General features: G+C 45.0%; 1 protein-coding gene across 1 annotated transcript in view; it reads left to right on the top strand.

Annotated features, from left to right (window-relative positions):
• Positions 1–244: 244 nt before the first annotated feature.
• LOC142282262 (vacuolar ATPase assembly protein VMA22-like) overlaps positions 245–18,150 on the top strand; it is a 50,134-nt gene continuing 32,228 nt past the window's right edge. The window contains exons 1-3 of the mRNA XM_075332955.1: positions 245–595; positions 4,275–4,378; positions 4,707–4,822. Coding sequence (XP_075189070.1) covers positions 467–595; positions 4,275–4,378; positions 4,707–4,822 — 349 coding nt within the window. The 5' untranslated portion in view covers positions 245–466. The remainder of the gene's footprint in view (positions 596–4,274; positions 4,379–4,706; positions 4,823–18,150) is intronic.

Below are 18,150 nucleotides of genomic sequence, written 5' to 3'. Positions count from 1 at the left end.
CAGCAGACAGTATCACACAGGAGAGGATTAGATACACTGCTCAGCAGACAGTATCACACAGGAGAGGATTAGATACACAGCTCAGCAGGCAGCATCACACAGGAGAGGATTAGATACACAGCTCAGCAGGCAGCATCACACAGGAGAGGATTAGATACACTGCTCAGCAGACAGTATCACACAGGAGAGGATTAGATACACTGCTCAGAAGACAGTATCACACAGGAGAGGATTAGATACACAGCTCAGCAGACAGTATCACACAGGAGAGGATTAGACACAGCTCAGCAGACAGTATCACACAGGAGAGGATTAGATACACAGCCCAGCAGACAGTATCACACAGGAGAGGATTAGATACACAGCTCAGAAGACTATATCACACAGGAGAGGATTAGATACACAGCTGATACATGTATTTGTACATCAGTTTTCACGCTTCTTCTCAGGTTCCTCCACCACAAACATGGCGCCTTCTGTGGATGAGACTCTGGAGGACGTGAATCAGCGTCTGGATCGGCTGCTCCTGAGAGTGATGGACGACCTGGAAGATCTGAAGGAGAAGAGACAATGTCTGAACGGTGTCATAGAGGAGGTGAGTGATGAGCGCTCGTCTCATACACGGATATACAGCTACACCGGTGGTGTTATATCTCATTTCCCAGTGTCTGACGGTATTATACATGATATCTCAGTGTCTGGCGGTATTATGTGTATATCTGGCGGTATTATACATGATATCTCAGTGTCTGATGGTATTATGTGTATATCTGGCGGTATTATGCGTTATATCTCAGTGTCTGGCGGTATTATGTGTATATGTGGCTTTATTATACATGATATCTCAGTGTCTGATGGTATTATGTGTATATCTGGCGGTATTATACATGATATCTCAGTGTCTGGTGGCATTATGTGTATATCTGGCGGTATTATACATGATATCTCAGTGTCTGGTGGTATGTGTATATATGGCGGTATTATACATGATATCACAGTGTCTGGTGGTATTATGTGTATATCTGGCGGTATTATACATGATATCTCAGTGTGTGGTGGTATTATGTTTATATGGCGGTATTATACATGATATCTCAGTGTCTGATGGTATTATGTGTATATCTGGCGGTATTATACATGATATCTCAGTGTCTGGTGGCATTATGTGTATATCTGGCGGTATTATACATGATATCTCAGTGTCTGGTGGTATGTGTATATCTGGCGGTATTATACATGACATCACAGTGTCTGGTGGTATTATGTGTATATCTGGCGGTATTATACATGATATCTCAGTGTGTGGTGGTATTATGTGTATATGTGGCGGTATTATACATGATATCTCAGTGTGTGGTGGTATTATGTGTATATGTGGCGGTATTATACATGATATCTCAGTGTCTGGTGGTATTATGTGTATATCTGGCGGTATTATACATGATATCTCAGTATCTGGTGGTATTATGTGTATATGTGGCGGTATTATACATGATATTTCAGTGTCTGGTGGTATTATGTGTATATCTGGCGGTATTATACATGATATCTCAGTATCTGGTGGTATGTCTTTATGTGGCGGTATTATACATGATATCTCAGTGTCTGGTGGTATTATGTGTATATGTGGCGGTATTATACATGATATCTCAGTGTCTGGTGCTATTATGTGTATATGTGGCGGTATTATACATGATATCTCAGTGTCTGGTGCTATTATGTGTATATGTGGCGGTATTATACATGATATCTCAGTGTCTGGTGGTATTATGTGTATATCTGGTGGTATTATACATGATATCTCAGTGTCTGATGGTATTATGTGTATATCTGGCGGTATTATACATGATGTCTCAGTGTCTGGTGGCATTATGTGTATATGTGGCGGTGTCATACATGATATCTCAGTGTCTGGTGGTATTATGTGTATATGTGGCGGTATTATACATGATATCTCAGTGTCTGGTGGTATGTGTATATGTGGCGGTATTATGCATGATATCACAGTGTCTGGTATTATGTGTATATCTGGCGGTATTATACATGATATCTCAGTGTCTGGTGGTATTGTGTATATATGGCGGTATTATACATGATATCTTAGTGTCTGGTGGTATTATGTGTATATCTGGCGGTATTATACATGATATCTCAGTGTCTGGTATTATGTGTATATCTGGCGGTATTATACATGATATCTCAGTGTCTGGTATTATGTGTATATCTGGCGGTATTATACATGATATCTCAGTGTCTGGTATTATGTGTATATCTCGCGGTATTATACATGATATCTCAGTGTCTGGTGGTATTTTGTGTATATGTGGCGGTATTATACATATCACAGTGTCTGGTGCTATTATGTGTATATTTCGTGGTATTATACATGATATCTCAGTGTCTGGCGGTATTATGTGTATTTCTGGTGGTATTCTACATGATATCTCAGGGTCTGGCGGTATTATGTGTATATCTAGAAGTATTATATATAACATCTCACTGTCTGGTTGTATCATATCTCAGTGTCTGGCTGTGTTATGTGTATACAGTTAGGTCCAGAAATCTTTGGCCAGTGACACAATTTTGGCGAGTTGGGCTCTGCATGCCACCACATTGGATTTGAAATGAAACCTCTACAACAGAATTCAAGTGCAGATTGTAACGTTTAATTTGAAGGTTTGAACAAAAATATCTGATAGAAATTGTAGGAATTGTCACATTTTAGGAGGTCAAAAGTAATTGGACAAATAAACCAAACCCAAACAAAATATTTTTATTTTCAATATTTTGTTGCGAATCCTTTGGAGGCAATCACTGCCTTAAGTCTGGAACCCATGGACATCACCAAACGCTGGGTTTCCTCCTTCTTAATGCTTTGCCAGGCCTTTACAGCCGCAGCCTTCAGGTCTTGCTTGTTTGTGGGTCTTTCCGTCTTAAGTCTGGATTTGAGCAAGTGAAATGCATGCTCAATTGGGTTAAGATCTGGTGATTGACTTGGCCATTGCAGAATGTTCCACTTTTTTGCACTCATGAACTCCTGGGTAGCTTTGGCTGTATGCTTGGGGTCATTGTCCATCTGTACTATGAAGCGCCATCCGATCAACTTTGCGGCATTTGGCTGAATCTGGGCTGAGAGTATATCCCGGTACACTTCAGAATTCATCCGGCTACTCTTGTCTGCTGTTATGTCATCAATAAACACAAGTGACCCAGTGCCATTGAAAGCCATGCATGCCCATGCAATCACGTTGCCTCCACCATGTTTTACAGAGGATGTGGTGTGCCTTGGATCATGTGCCGTTCCCTTTCTTCTCCACACTTTTTTCTTCCCATCATTCTGGTACAGGTTGATCTTGGTCTCATCTGTCCATAGAATACTTTTCCAGAACTGAGCTGGCTTCATGAGATGTTTTTCAGCAAATGTAACTCTGGCCTGTCTATTTTTGGAATTGATGAATGGTTTGCATCTAGATGTGAACCCTTTGTATTTACTTTCATGGAGTCTTCTCTTTACTGGTGACTTAGAGACAGATACACCTACTTCACTGAGAGTGTTCTGGACTTCAGTTGATGTTGTGAACGGTTTCTTCTTCACCAAAGAAAGTATGCGGCGATCATCCACCACTGTTGTCATCCGTGGACGCCCAGGCCTTTTTGAGTTCCCAAGCTCAGCAGTCAATTCCTTTTTTCTCAGAATGTACCCGACTGTTGATTTTGCTACTCCAAGCATGTCTGCTATCTCTCTGATGGATTTTTTCTTTTTTTTCAGCCTCAGGATGTTCTGCTTCACCTCAATTGAGAGTTCCTTAGACCGCATGTTGTCTGGTCACAGCAACAGCTTCCAAATGCAAAACCACACACCTGTAATCAACCCCAGACCTTTTAACTACTTCATTGATAACAGGTTAACGAGGGAGACGGCTTCAGAGTTAATTGCAGCCCTTAGAGTCCCTTGTCCAATTACTTTTGGTCCCTTGAAAAAGAGGAGGCTATGCATTACAGAGCTATGATTCCTAAACCCTTTCTCCGATTTGGATGTGAAAACTCTCATATTGCAGCTGGGAGTGTGCACTTTCAGCCGGTATTATATATAGAATTGTATTTCTGAACATGTTTTTGTAAACAGCTAAAATAACAAAACTTGTGTCACTGTCCAAATATTTCTGGCCCTAACTGTATGTGGTAGTATGATACATATCTGTGTGTGATGGTATTATGTGTATATCTGGCGGTATTATTACAGATATAATCGGTATTATATGTGTCGTTCTCAGGGATGGCTCTGCCTTTCTCAGTCGCGGTATTCTATGGGGAACAAGTCCGTGTCCTCGCTGCAGTATACGCCAGAGATGACGCCTTCCTCGTTTGTCCAGGACAGGTGAGGGCGGTATTTTATTTCTTCCATATATCCTTTATTTTTCTGTATTTTCTGCTCTGTATGGTCACAGCAGAAATATCCCACCATGAAATCATGCGGTCACACTGACACTGGTTCATGAAGCTGATGAAGCGGGTGGTCTGCGGGGTCCGCAGCGTCCTGCACCTGTGTGTAGGGATAACTATGGCCATATAGCATTGCTCCTCATCTGTAGCACCGCAGCCTCGGACGTCTGTATCATCAACCATTGTGTGACTACAGCTCCCAGCATGTCCTGACAATCATACACAGCCGCAGTGATTCCGCCATCTTTCTCCTGTCTGTGCAGTGCTGCGGACGATGGGGTGACCACATTCACTGCAGAACGCGTTCAGCCGGAGACGCAGGACAAAGTGACGGAGCGGAAGCTCCCGGAGGTGGAGGATATTGGGGCCGCAGATCACGGTGAGTCCATATGTGGAGGAGGACCCATCTTAGGGGGCTGCAGTGACCTCTAGGAGTTTGCTCCTGGGTAGGAGGAGTGGGGGGTCACACACAATGGAGGTATTAGTGTAGCATGTGTCCTCCTCTACAAAATGCTACACTAATACCCTAGTGGGACACCATTTTGTAGAGGTGGAGACATGCTACACTAATACCCTAGTCGGACACCATTTTGTAGAGGTGGACACATGCTACACTAATGCCCTAGTCGGACGCCATTTTGTAGAGGTGGACACATGCTACACTAATGCCCTAGTCGGACGCCATTTTGTAGAGGTGGACACATGCTACACTAATGCCCTAGTCGGACGCCTTTTTGTAGAGGTGGACACATGCTACACTAATGCCCTAGTCGGACGCCATTTTGTAGAGGTGGACACATGCTACACTAATGCCCTAGTCGGACGCCATTTTGTAGAGGTGGACACATGCTACACTAATACCCTAGTCGGACACTATTTTGTAGAGGTGGACACATGCTACACTAATACCCTAGTCGGACACCATTTTGTAGAGGTGGACACATGCTACACTAATACCCTAGTCGGACACCATTTTGTAGAGGTGGAGACATGCTACACTAATACCCTAGTCGGACACTATTTTGTAGAGGTGGACACATGCTACACTAATACCCTAGTCGGACACCATTTTGTAGAGGTGGACACATGCTATACTAATACCCTAGTCGGACACTATTTTGTAGAGGTGGACACATGCTACACTAATACCCTAGTCGGACACTATTTTGTAGAGGTGGAGACATGCTACACTAATACCCTAGTCGGACACCATTTTGTAGAGGTGGAGACATGCTATACTAATATCCTAGTCGGACACCATTTTGTAGAGGTGGACACATGTTATACTAATACCCTAGTCGGACACCATTTTGTAGAGGTGGACGCATGCTACACTAATACCCTAGTCGGACACTATTTTGTAGAGGTGGACACATGCTACACTAATTCCCTAGTCGGACACTATTTTGTAGAGGTGGACACATGCTACACTAATACCCTAGTCGGACACCATTTTGTAGAGGTGGACACATGCTACACTAATACCCTAGTCGGACACTATTTTGTAGAGGTGGACACATGCTACACTAATATCCTAGTCGGACACCATTTTGTAGAGGTGGACACATGCTACACTAATTCCCTAGTCGGACACCATTTTGTAGGGGTGGACACATGCTACACTAATACCCTAGTCGGACACCATTTTGTAGAGGTGGACACATGCTACACTAATACCCTAGTCGGACACCATTTTGTAGAGGTGGACGCATGCTACACTAATACCCTAGTCGGACACTATTTTGTAGAGGTGGACACATGCTACACTAATTCCCTAGTCGGACACTATTTTGTAGAGGTGGACACATGCTACACTAATACCCTAGTCGGACACCATTTTGTAGAGGTGGACACATGCTACACTAATACCCTAGTCGGACACTATTTTGTAGAGGTGGACACATGCTACACTAATACCCTAGTCGGACACTATTTTGTAGAGGTGGAGACATGCTACACTAATACCCTAGTCGGACACCATTTTGTAGAGGTGGAGACATGCTATACTAATATCCTAGTCGGACACCATTTTGTAGAGGTGGACACATGCTACACTAATACCCTAGTCGGACACCATTTTGTAGGGGTGGACACATGCTACACTAATACCCTAGTCGGACACCATTTTGTAGAGGTGGACACATGCTACACTAATACCCTAGTCGGACACCATTTTGTAGAGGTGGACACATGCTACACTAATACCCTAGTCGGACACCATTTTGTAGAGGTGGACACATGCTATACTAATACCCTAGTCGGACACCATTTTGTAGGGGTGGACACATGCTACACTAATACCCTAGTCGGACACCATTTTGTAGGGGTGGACACATGCTACACTAATACCCTAGTCGGACACCATTTTGTAGAGGTGGACACATGCTATACTAATACCCTAGTCGGACACCATTTTGTAGAGGTGGACACATGTTATACTAATACCCTAGTCGGACACCATTTTGTAGAGGTGGACGCATGCTACACTAATACCCTAGTCGGACACCATTTTGTAGAGGTGGACACATGCTATACTAATACCCTAGTCGGACACCATTTTGTAGAGGTGGACACATGCTACACTAATACCCTAGTCGGACACCATTTTGTAGAGGTGGACACATGCTACACTAATACCCTAGTCGGACACCATTTTGTAGAGGTGGACGCATGCTATACTAATACCCTAGTCGGACACCATTTTGTAGAGGTGGACGCATGCTACACTAATACCCTAGTCGGACACCATTTTGTAGAGGTGGACACATGCTATACTAATACCCTAGTCGGACACCATTTTGTAGAGGTGGACACATGCTACACTAATACCCTAGTCGGACACCATTTTGTAGAGGTGGACACATGCTATACTAATACCCTAGTCGGACACCATTTTGTAGAGGTGGACACATGCTACACTAATACCCTAGTCGGACACCATTTTGTAGAGGTGGACACATGCTACACTAATATCCTAGTCGGACACCATTTTGTAGAGGTGGACACATGCTACACTAATACCCTAGTCGGACACCATTTTGTAGAGATGGACACATGCTACACTAATATCCTAGTCGGACACCATTTTGTAGAGGTGGACACATGCTACACTAATACCCTAGTCGGACACCATTTTGTAGAGGTGGACACATGCTACACTAATACCCTAGTCGGACACCATTTTGTAGAGGTGGACACATGCTACACTAATACCCTAGTTGGACACCATTTTGTAGAGGTGGACGCATGCTACACTAATACCCTAGTCGGACACCATTTTGTAGAGGTGGACACATGCTATACTAATACCCTAGTCGGACACCATTTTGTAGAGGTGGACACATGCTATACTAATACCCTAGTCGGACACCATTTTGTAGAGGTGGACACATGCTACACTAATACCCTAGTCGGACACCATTTTGTAGAGGTGGACACATGCTATACTAATACCCTAGTCGGACACCATTTTGTAGAGGTGGACACATGCTATACTAATACCCTAGTTGGATGCCATTTTGTAGAGGTGGACACATGCTACACTAATACCCTAGTCGGACACCATTTTGTAGAGGTGGACGCATGCTACACTAATACCCTAGTCGGACACCATTTTGTAGAGGTGGACGCATGCTACACTAATACCCTAGTCGGACACCATTTTGTAGAGGTGGACGCATGCTACACTAATACCCTAGTCGGACACCATTTTGTAGAGGTGGACACATGCTACACTAATACCCTAGTCGGACACCATTTTGTAGAGGTGGAGACATGCTACACTAATACCCTAGTCGGACACCATTTTGTAGAGGTGGAGACATGCTATACTAATACCCTAGTCGGACACTATTTTGTAGAGGTGGACACATGCTACACTAATACCCTAGTCGGACACCATTTTGTAGAGGTGGACACATGCTACACTAATACCCTAGTCGGACACCATTTTGTAGAGGTGGACACATGCTACACTAATACCCTAGTCGGACACCATTTTGTAGAGATGGACACATGCTACACTAATATCCTAGTCGGACACCATTTTGTAGAGGTGGACACATGCTACACTAATACCCTAGTCGGACACCATTTTGTAGAGGTGGACACATGCTACACTAATACCCTAGTCGGACACCATTTTGTAGAGGTGGACGCATGCTACACTAATACCCTAGTCGGACACCATTTTGTAGAGGTGGACACATGCTACACTAATACCCTAGTCGGACACCATTTTGTAGAGGTGGACACATGCTATACTAATACCCTAGTCGGACACCATTTTGTAGAGGTGGACACATGCTACACTTATACCCTAGTCGGACACCATTTTGTAGAGGTGGACACATGCTATACTAATACCCTAGTTGGACGCCATTTTGTAGAGGTGGACACATGCTACACTAATACCCTAGTCGGACACCATTTTGTAGAGGTGGACACATGCTACACTAATACCCTAGTCGGACACCATTTTGTAGAGGTGGACGCATGCTACACTAATACCCTAGTCGGACACCATTTTGTAGAGGTGGACGCATGCTACACTAATACCCTAGTCGGACACCATTTTGTAGAGGTGGACGCATGCTACACTAATACCCTAGTCGGACACCATTTTGTAGAGGTGGACACATGCTACACTAATACCCTAGTCGGACACCATTTTGTAGAGGTGGACACATGTTATACTAATACCCTAGTCGGACACCATTTTGTAGAGGTGGACACATGCTACACTAATACCCTAGTCGGACACCATTTTGTAAAGGTGGACACATGCTACACTAATACCCTAGTTGGACACCATTTTGTAGAGGTGGACACATGCTACACTAATACCCTAGTCGGACACCATTTTGTAGAGGTGGAGACATGCTACACTAATACCCTAGTCGGACACCATTTTGTAGAGGTGGAGACATGCTACACTAATACCCTAGTCGGACACCATTTTGTAGAGGTGGACACATGCTATACTAATACCCTAGTTGGACACCATTTTGTAGAGGTGGACACATGCTACACTAATACCCTAGTCGGACACCATTTTGTAGAGGTGGACACATGCTACACTAATACCCTAGTCGGACACCATTTTGTAGAGGTGGACACATGCTACACTAATACCCTAGTCGGACACCATTTTGTAGAGGTGGACACATGCTATACTAATATCCTAGTCGGACACCATTTTGTAGAGGTGGACGCATGTTATACTAATACCCTAGTCGGACACCATTTTGTAGAGGTGGACGCATGCTACACTAATACCCTAGTCGGACACCATTTTGTAGAGGTGGACACATGCTATACTAATACCCTAGTCGGACACCATTTTGTAGAGGTGGACACATGTTATACTAATACCCTAGTCGGACACCATTTTGTAGAGGTGGACGCATGCTACACTAATACCCTAGTCGGACACCATTTTGTAGAGGTGGACGCATGCTACACTAATACCCTAGTCGGACACCATTTTGTAGAGGTGGACACATGCTACACTAATACCCTAGTTGGACACCATTTTGTAGAGGTGGACACATGCTACACTAATACCCTAGTCGGACACCATTTTGTAGAGGTGGACACATGCTACACTAATACCCTAGTCGGACACCATTTTGTAGAGATGGACACATGCTACACTAATATCCTAGTCGGACACCATTTTGTAGAGGTGGACACATGCTATACTAATATCCTAGTCGGACACCATTTTGTAGAGGTGGACACATGTTATACTAATACCCTAGTCGGACACCATTTTGTAGAGGTGGACGCATGCAACACTAATACCCTAGTCGGACACCATTTTGTAGAGGTGGACACATGCTATACTAATACCCTAGTCGGACACCATTTTGTAGAGGTGGACACATGCTATACTAATATCCTAGTCGGACACCATTTTGTAGAGGTGGACACATATTATACTAATACCCTAGTCGGACACCATTTTGTAGAGGTGGACACATGCTACACTAATACCCTAGTCGGACACCATTTTGTAGAGGTGGACACATGCTATACTAATACCCTAGTCGGACACCATTTTGTAGAGGTGGACACATGTTATACTAATACCCTAGTCGGACACCATTTTGTAGAGGTGGACACATGCTACACTAATACCCTAGTCGGACACCATTTTGTAGAGGTGGACACATGCTACACTAATACCCTAGTCGGACACCATTTTGTAGAGGTGGAGACATGCTACACTAATACCCTAGTCGGACACTATTTTGTAGAGGTGGACACATGCTACACTAATACCCTAGTCGGACACCATTTTGTAGAGGTGGACACATGCTATACTAATATCCTAGTCGGACACCATTTTGTAGAGGTGGACACATGCTACACTAATACCCTAGTCGGACACCATTTTGTAGAGGTGGACACATGCTATACTAATACCCTAGTCGGACACCATTTTGTAGAGGTGGACACATGTTATACTAATACCCTAGTCGGACACCATTTTGTAGAGGTGGACACATGCTACACTAATACCCTAGTCGGACACCATTTTGTAGAGGTGGACGCATGCTACACTAATACCCTAGTCGGACACCATTTTGTAGAGGTGGACACATGCTACACTAATACCCTAGTCGGACACCATTTTGTAGAGGTGGACACATGCTACACTAATACCCTAGTCGGACACCATTTTGTAGAGGTGGACACATGCTACACTAATACCCTAGTCGGACACCATTTTGTAGAGGTGGACACATGCTACACTAATACCCTAGTCGGACACCATTTTGTAGAGGTGGACACATGCTACACTAATACCCTAGTCGGACACCATTTTGTAGAGGTGGACACATGCTACACTAATACCCTAGTCGGACACCATTTTGTAGAGGTGGAGACATGCTACACTAATACCCTAGTCGGACACCATTTTGTAGAGGTGGACACATGCTACACTAATACCCTAGTCGGACACCATTTTGTAGAGGTGGACACATGCTACACTAATATCCTAGTCGGACACCATTTTGTAGAGGTGGACACATGCTACACTAATACCCTAGTCGGACACCATTTTGTAGAGATGGACACATGCTACACTAATATCCTAGTCGGACACCATTTTGTAGAGGTGGACACATGCTACACTAATACCCTAGTCGGACACCATTTTGTAGAGGTGGACACATGCTACACTAATACCCTAGTCGGACACCATTTTGTAGAGGTGGACACATGCTACACTAATACCCTAGTCGGACACCATTTTGTAGAGGTGGACACATGCTACACTAATACCCTAGTTGGACACCATTTTGTAGAGGTGGAGACATGCTACACTAATACCCTAGTCGGACACCATTTTGTAGAGGTGGACACATGCTACACTAATACCCTAGTTGGACACCATTTTGTAGAGGTGGACACATGCTACACTAATACCCTAGTCGGACACCATTTTGTAGAGGTGGACGCATGCTATACTAATACCCTAGTCAGACACCATTTTGTAGAGGTGGACACATGCTACACTAATACCCTAGTCGGACACCATTTTGTAGAGGTGGACACATGCTACACTAATACCCTAGTCGGACACCATTTTGTAGAGGTGGACACATGCTAAACTAATACCCTAGTCGGACACCATTTTGTAGAGGTGGACGCATGCTACACTAATACCCTAGTCGGACACCATTTTGTAGAGGTGGACGCATGCTACACTAATACCCTAGTCGGACACCATTTTGTAGAGGTGGACACATGCTAAACTAATACCCTAGTCGGACACCATTTTGTAGAGGTGGACACATGCTACACTAATACCCTAGTCGGACACCATTTTGTAGAGGTGGAGACATGCTATACTAATACCCTAGTCGGACACCATTTTGTAGAGGTGGACACATGCTACACTAATACCCTAGTCGGACACCATTTTGTAGAGGTGGACACATGCTATACTAATACCCTAGTCGGACACCATTTTGTAGAGGTGGAGACATGCTACACTAATACCCTATTCGGACACCATTTTGTAGAGGTGGACACATGCTACACTAATACCCTAGTCGGACACCATTTTGTAGAGGTGGACACATGCTACACTAATACCCTAGTCGGACACCATTTTGTAGAGGTGGACACATGCTATACTAATACCCTAGTCGGACACCATTTTGTAGAGGTGGACACATGCTACACTAATACCCTATTCGGACACCATTTTGTAGAGGTGGAGACATGCTATACTAATACCCTAGTCGGACACCATTTTGTAGAGGTGGACACATGCTACACTAATACCCTAGTCGGACACCATTTTGTAGAGGTGGACACATGCTATACTAATACCCTAGTCGGACACCATTTTGTAGAGGTGGAGACATGCTACACTAATACCCTATTCGGACACCATTTTGTAGAGGTGGACACATGCTACACTAATACCCTAGTCGGACACCATTTTGTAGAGGTGGACACATGCTACACTAATACCCTAGTCGGACACCATTTTGTAGAGGTGGACACATGCTATACTAATACCCTAGTCGGACACCATTTTGTAGAGGTGGACACATGCTACACTAATACCCTATTCGGACACCATTTTGTAGAGGTGGAGACATGCTATACTAATACCCTAGTCGGACACCATTTTGTAGAGGTGGACACATGCTACACTAATACCCTAGTCGGACTCCATTTTGCATACCTCCCAACCGTCCCGGATTCTGCGGGATTTGCACGATTTATCAGGGCTGTCCCGCACTCCCGCGGCTCACAGCTGATGTCCCGGCTCCTCCCCTCAGTGGAGTGAATAAATTAAATTATCATCCGCTCTGGATTTTCGGGGTGGCCGGGACTCGAACTCGTGGAACTGTGAGTTCATTGTTTCAAAGGCAGCAGCTTTACCACTGACCTACTGCCTCTATTGAAAGCAATAGGAAGATTTTGTTATCTTGACCTCTATACTGCAGGTGAGACACCAGAAGCAGGTTATTCAGCTGCAAAGATGGATGGAGGGATGGATGAATGGAGGGATGAATGGAGGGATGAATGAATGGAGGGATGAATGGAGGGATGGATGAATGGAGGGATGGATGAATGGAGGGATGAATGGAGGGATGGATGAATGGAGGGATGAATGGAGGGATAGCGGGAGGGATGGATGGATGATAGAGGGATGAATGGAGGGATAGAAGGAGGGATGAATGGAGGGATAGAGGGATGAATGGAGGGATAGAAGGAGGGATGAATGGAGGGATAGAAGGAGGGATGAATGGAGGGATAGAGGGATGAATGGAGGGATAGAGGGAGGGATGAATGGAGGGATAGAGGCAGGGATGGATGGATGATAGAGGGATGAATGGAGGGATAGAGGGAGGGATGGATGAATAGAGGGAGGGATGGATGGATGAATGGAGGGATAGAGGGATGAATGGAGGGATAGAGGGAGGGATGAATGGAGGGATAGAAGGAGGGATGAATGGAGGGATAAATGGAGGGATGAATGGAGGGATAGAGGGATGAATGGAGGGATAGAGGCAGGGATGGATGGATAATAGAGGGATGAATGGAGGGATAGAGGGAGGGATGGATGGATGAATGGAGAGATGAGTGGAGGGATAGAGGGAGGGATGAATGGAGGGATAGAGGGAGGGATCAATGGAGGGATAGAGGGATGAATGGATGGATAGAGGCAGGGATGGATGGATGATAGAGGGATGAATGGAGGGATAGAAGGAGGGATGAATGGAGGGATAGAGGGAGGGATGAATGGAGGAATAGAGGCAGGGATGGATGGATGATAGAGGGATGAATGGAAGGATAGAGGGAGGGATGAATGGAGGAATAGAGGCAGGGATGGATGGATGATAGAGGGATGAATGGAGGGATGAATGGAGGGATAGAGAGAGGGATGGATGGATGATAGAGGGATGAATGGAGGGATAGAAGGAGGGATGAATGGAGGGATGAATGGAGGGATAGAGGGAGGGATGGATGATAGAGGGATGAATGGAGGGATGAATGGAGGGATAGAGGGATGAATGGAGGGATGAATGGAGAGATAGAGGGAGGGATGGATGATAGAGGGATGAATGGAGGGATAGAGGGATGGATGGATGATAGAGGGATGAATGGAGGGATAGAGGGAGGGATGAATGGAGGGATAGAGGGATGAATGGAGGGATAGAGGCAGGGATGGATGGATGATAGAGGGATGAATTGAGGGAGGGATAGAGGGAGGGATGGATGGATGATAGAGGGATGAATGGAGGGATGAATGGAGGGATAGAAGGAGGGATGAATGGAGGGATAGAGGGATGAAAGGAGGGATAGAGGGAGGGATGGATGGATGATAGAGGGATGGATGATAGAGGGATATATAGATACACGACAGATAATAGATAGAGATAGAATCATAGATAGATAGAGGGATAGAATCATAGATAGATAGAATCATTGATAGATAGATAGATAGAGAGATAGAATCATAGATAGATAGATAGATAGAGAGATAGAGGGATAGAGATAGATAGATACTGTATCTCAATGTTGGTGAAAGAGTCAGATTCGTTTGTTCCCATAAAACTACTATAAAGAAATGAGGAAAAAAATACAAATACAATTTATTTATTTTTTTTTATCTTCACCACCTTGGATTCAAACCAGCAACGTTCAAAACTTGTGTCCAGCAGCCTCCTGGCTTTCCTAGCTGCTCTAGCTGTTGAGCCACTAGGATTGATGATGTCAGAGGGAGGATTTCACATAAATGAACCTACAATGCAGCCTCTTACACAGCAGATTACACAGGACACAGCTACATTGTACAGAGCAGCATCTCTATGTCCTGTATTCTAGAGGGAGAGGAAAAGAGGATTTTTTTTCTTCTAATAAAGTTACTAAAAATAATAAAAAAAAATAGAATAATGTAATTTTATTGTACTTTTTTTTATAAAATAATAAACATCACAAATCAGCAAATAACATGGACATATTTGGTGTCCCTGTAATCGTAATGACCTGAACAACACAGCGATCAGATTATTTATGGGGATCGGTAAATGGCGGGAAAAAAAAGGCGCAGTTTATTATTTTTCTTTATTAAAACCCATAAAAAATGTAATAAAAATGGATCACTGAGGCCGTGTTCACACATAGCGTAAATGCTGCATTTTTTCTGCAGGTGTCCGCGCCAAGAGTGCAATAACAATGTTCTCTGATTATTGCGTGTTTGCGGTATTTTTTATACATTGTCCCCCTTATTTGATACATGTTTGTTGCTGATGTGAATCCTGAAGCTTATAAAGAAAGAAACACCAAATGCGCACAGTTCAGCGGCGTCTTTCCACGCACCAGGGGCGGAGATTTCAGGACGTCTCATCCACTTTGCTTGGACAATTAGTCCATATTCACATGTAGTGTAAATGCTGCATTTTTTCCTGCTGTTTCTTTGCACATTTATTCTGCTGTGTCTAATTGTCCAAGGAAAGTGGATGTGATTCCATGAAAAGACGCCGCTGAATTCTGCGGTTTTCGGGGGGGGGGGGGGTTCTCTGGAGGTTTCTATGTGGAGCTTAAAAAAATGCAGGAAAAAGCTTCTCTGAACATAAAAACAGTTAAAAACGCAGATTCACATCTGAACCAAAAACGCATTAAATAATGGAGAAAAGGCAGAAAAAATGCAGCAAAAATGGAAAAAACAGAGAAGATTGTTATTGTGTAGTTTGGTGCAGACAGAAACAAAAAGAAACAGAATTTATGCAACGTGTGAACACGGATTGATAGGCACAAATAAGCAACATGTCATATAGTGACACAGAAATATAAAAAAATTCTGACTGCTATGAATATGAATGAACAGTCCGGGGCATCTGCTGAATGACCCTTACTGCCAAATGGGTGTGGCTGGGGGTGTGGCTAGGGGCGTGGTCAAAATTTTGTTCACACATTCAGTATTTGGGCAGTTTTTTACTTCAGTATTTGTAGCCAAAACCAGGGAGTGGGACAGTAGTAGAAACTGGTCACCATTTCTATGTTTTTCACCCTCTCCTGGTTTTGGCTACAAATACTGAGGTAAAAATCTCACCAAATACAGAACGTGTGAACATGGCCTAATAAATCAGGGCGTCATCCACATTTATTCTGCAGCTAGACAGCGGACCCCAAACATCCAGCCAATGTCTTGTCCGGTCTTGTGGTGAAATGGGTGTCATGTCGGGATGTGACCGCATGTATGCACATCACATACTCGCAGTCATGCTCTTGTACCGCCCCCGTGTAAGCAGCAGAGCTGCTCGGATCCGCGGTGGCTCGAGGGACGTCTGGACCCAGGGGTCTCGCGGCCACTCGAATGAAGGGGGGGATTTACAGGGGGTATGGTATATTGAGAGTTCGTGACGCCACCCGTGGTGTGTGGTAAGATGGAGTACCACCGTTTCGGCTGGGAGTACCCGGTGGTGATGGAGTGGGCAGCCAGGTGTTTAACCCCTCCACAGGTAGGGGGGTTCCCGGGACTCGGTGGTGATGACAGGGAGGTGCCGTTGGGGAGGTAAGGGTCACTTGCGTACTCACTCAGTCCAATAACGCTGACACCGACAACTGTAGTAAACCAAAGTTCTGGACACCGCTGCCGCTGAGGGGGAGCACGCCTGGGTCCCATTTCTGTTGGTGTTGTCTGTTGATCTGTGACCTTTTCCCGTAGCATCTTGTTTCTTTCTGGTTGGTCCCCGTAGCCTAAAACTAGTCGGGTCCCGCTCCCCAGTGTGGCTAACTGAGGGAGCTTGCTGTCAGGGTTCACGCTTGGGATTTCTTGGGCCGTATTTGTGGAAAGTCCTATCCCCCTCGTTGCTCTAGTACCCTGATTTTGGAGCGGGTGGAGAACGGATCTTGAAGGCTCCGTTCTCGTCGGGCGAATTGTAAGGTTGCCTGAAGCTACTCCCTGACCTAGGGTCCACGTACCCCGTCGTGCCCTGGTCCCAGCCAGGTGATGGTACAAGGCCGCCGGCTGTCCACCACGACAATGCCGTGCCCGTTGTCACGATCCCCTGCGACCGGGGGTCCAGCTCCTACCAGGCCCAGACCAACGTCTGCCACCTAGGCATAACAAGGAGCCCAGCTCCTGACCTCCTCTCACTTTCACCTCCAACACTACACTCTCCCTTCCTCTGACTGTCTCCTGACCTCCCCTTAACCAACCCCCCAAGTGGGCGACCCTATTCCACTCAGGCCGTCCACTGGTGTGTCTGGTGGGTGTGGTGCAGAGTGTTCCTAAGATTTTGATTAGCTGGTTTTGGCAACACTATTTGTTAGGGACCCGTAACGAAGGAGGAGGTGGATATTGCACAGAAGGGCAGATTGCACAATACCCTGTGACGACCTGATAGACCAGGGTGTCACACTCTCGCCAGTAGAGAATCCCTGACAGTGTGCGGTGTGCACACTGTCAAGATCCAGAAGTCTGCAGTCACCTAGAGCAACTGCAGACTTTTACCACAAGACTAGACAACCCCTTTAAGAAATATCTTCAGTGTAATGAAGCCTGAGGAGTCCTGGAGGTGATGATACGACCACCACAAAGCGCTGATCTCACATCATCACATCTGTCTGACAGAAGGATCCACACAAGACTCGTACACAGAAGATCAGGGGTCAGGCCTCCAAGATGTTTGGGGAAACCTCCTGCCAAATGGAAAAGGTGTGCGCATG

Source organism: Anomaloglossus baeobatrachus, unplaced genomic scaffold (genome assembly GCF_048569485.1).
Source record: "Anomaloglossus baeobatrachus isolate aAnoBae1 unplaced genomic scaffold, aAnoBae1.hap1 Scaffold_503, whole genome shotgun sequence".
Classification (NCBI taxonomy): domain Eukaryota; kingdom Metazoa; phylum Chordata; class Amphibia; order Anura; family Aromobatidae; genus Anomaloglossus; species Anomaloglossus baeobatrachus.
The sequence above is the reverse complement of the archived record's forward strand: the minus strand, read 5'-3'. Positions and strand labels throughout refer to the sequence as shown.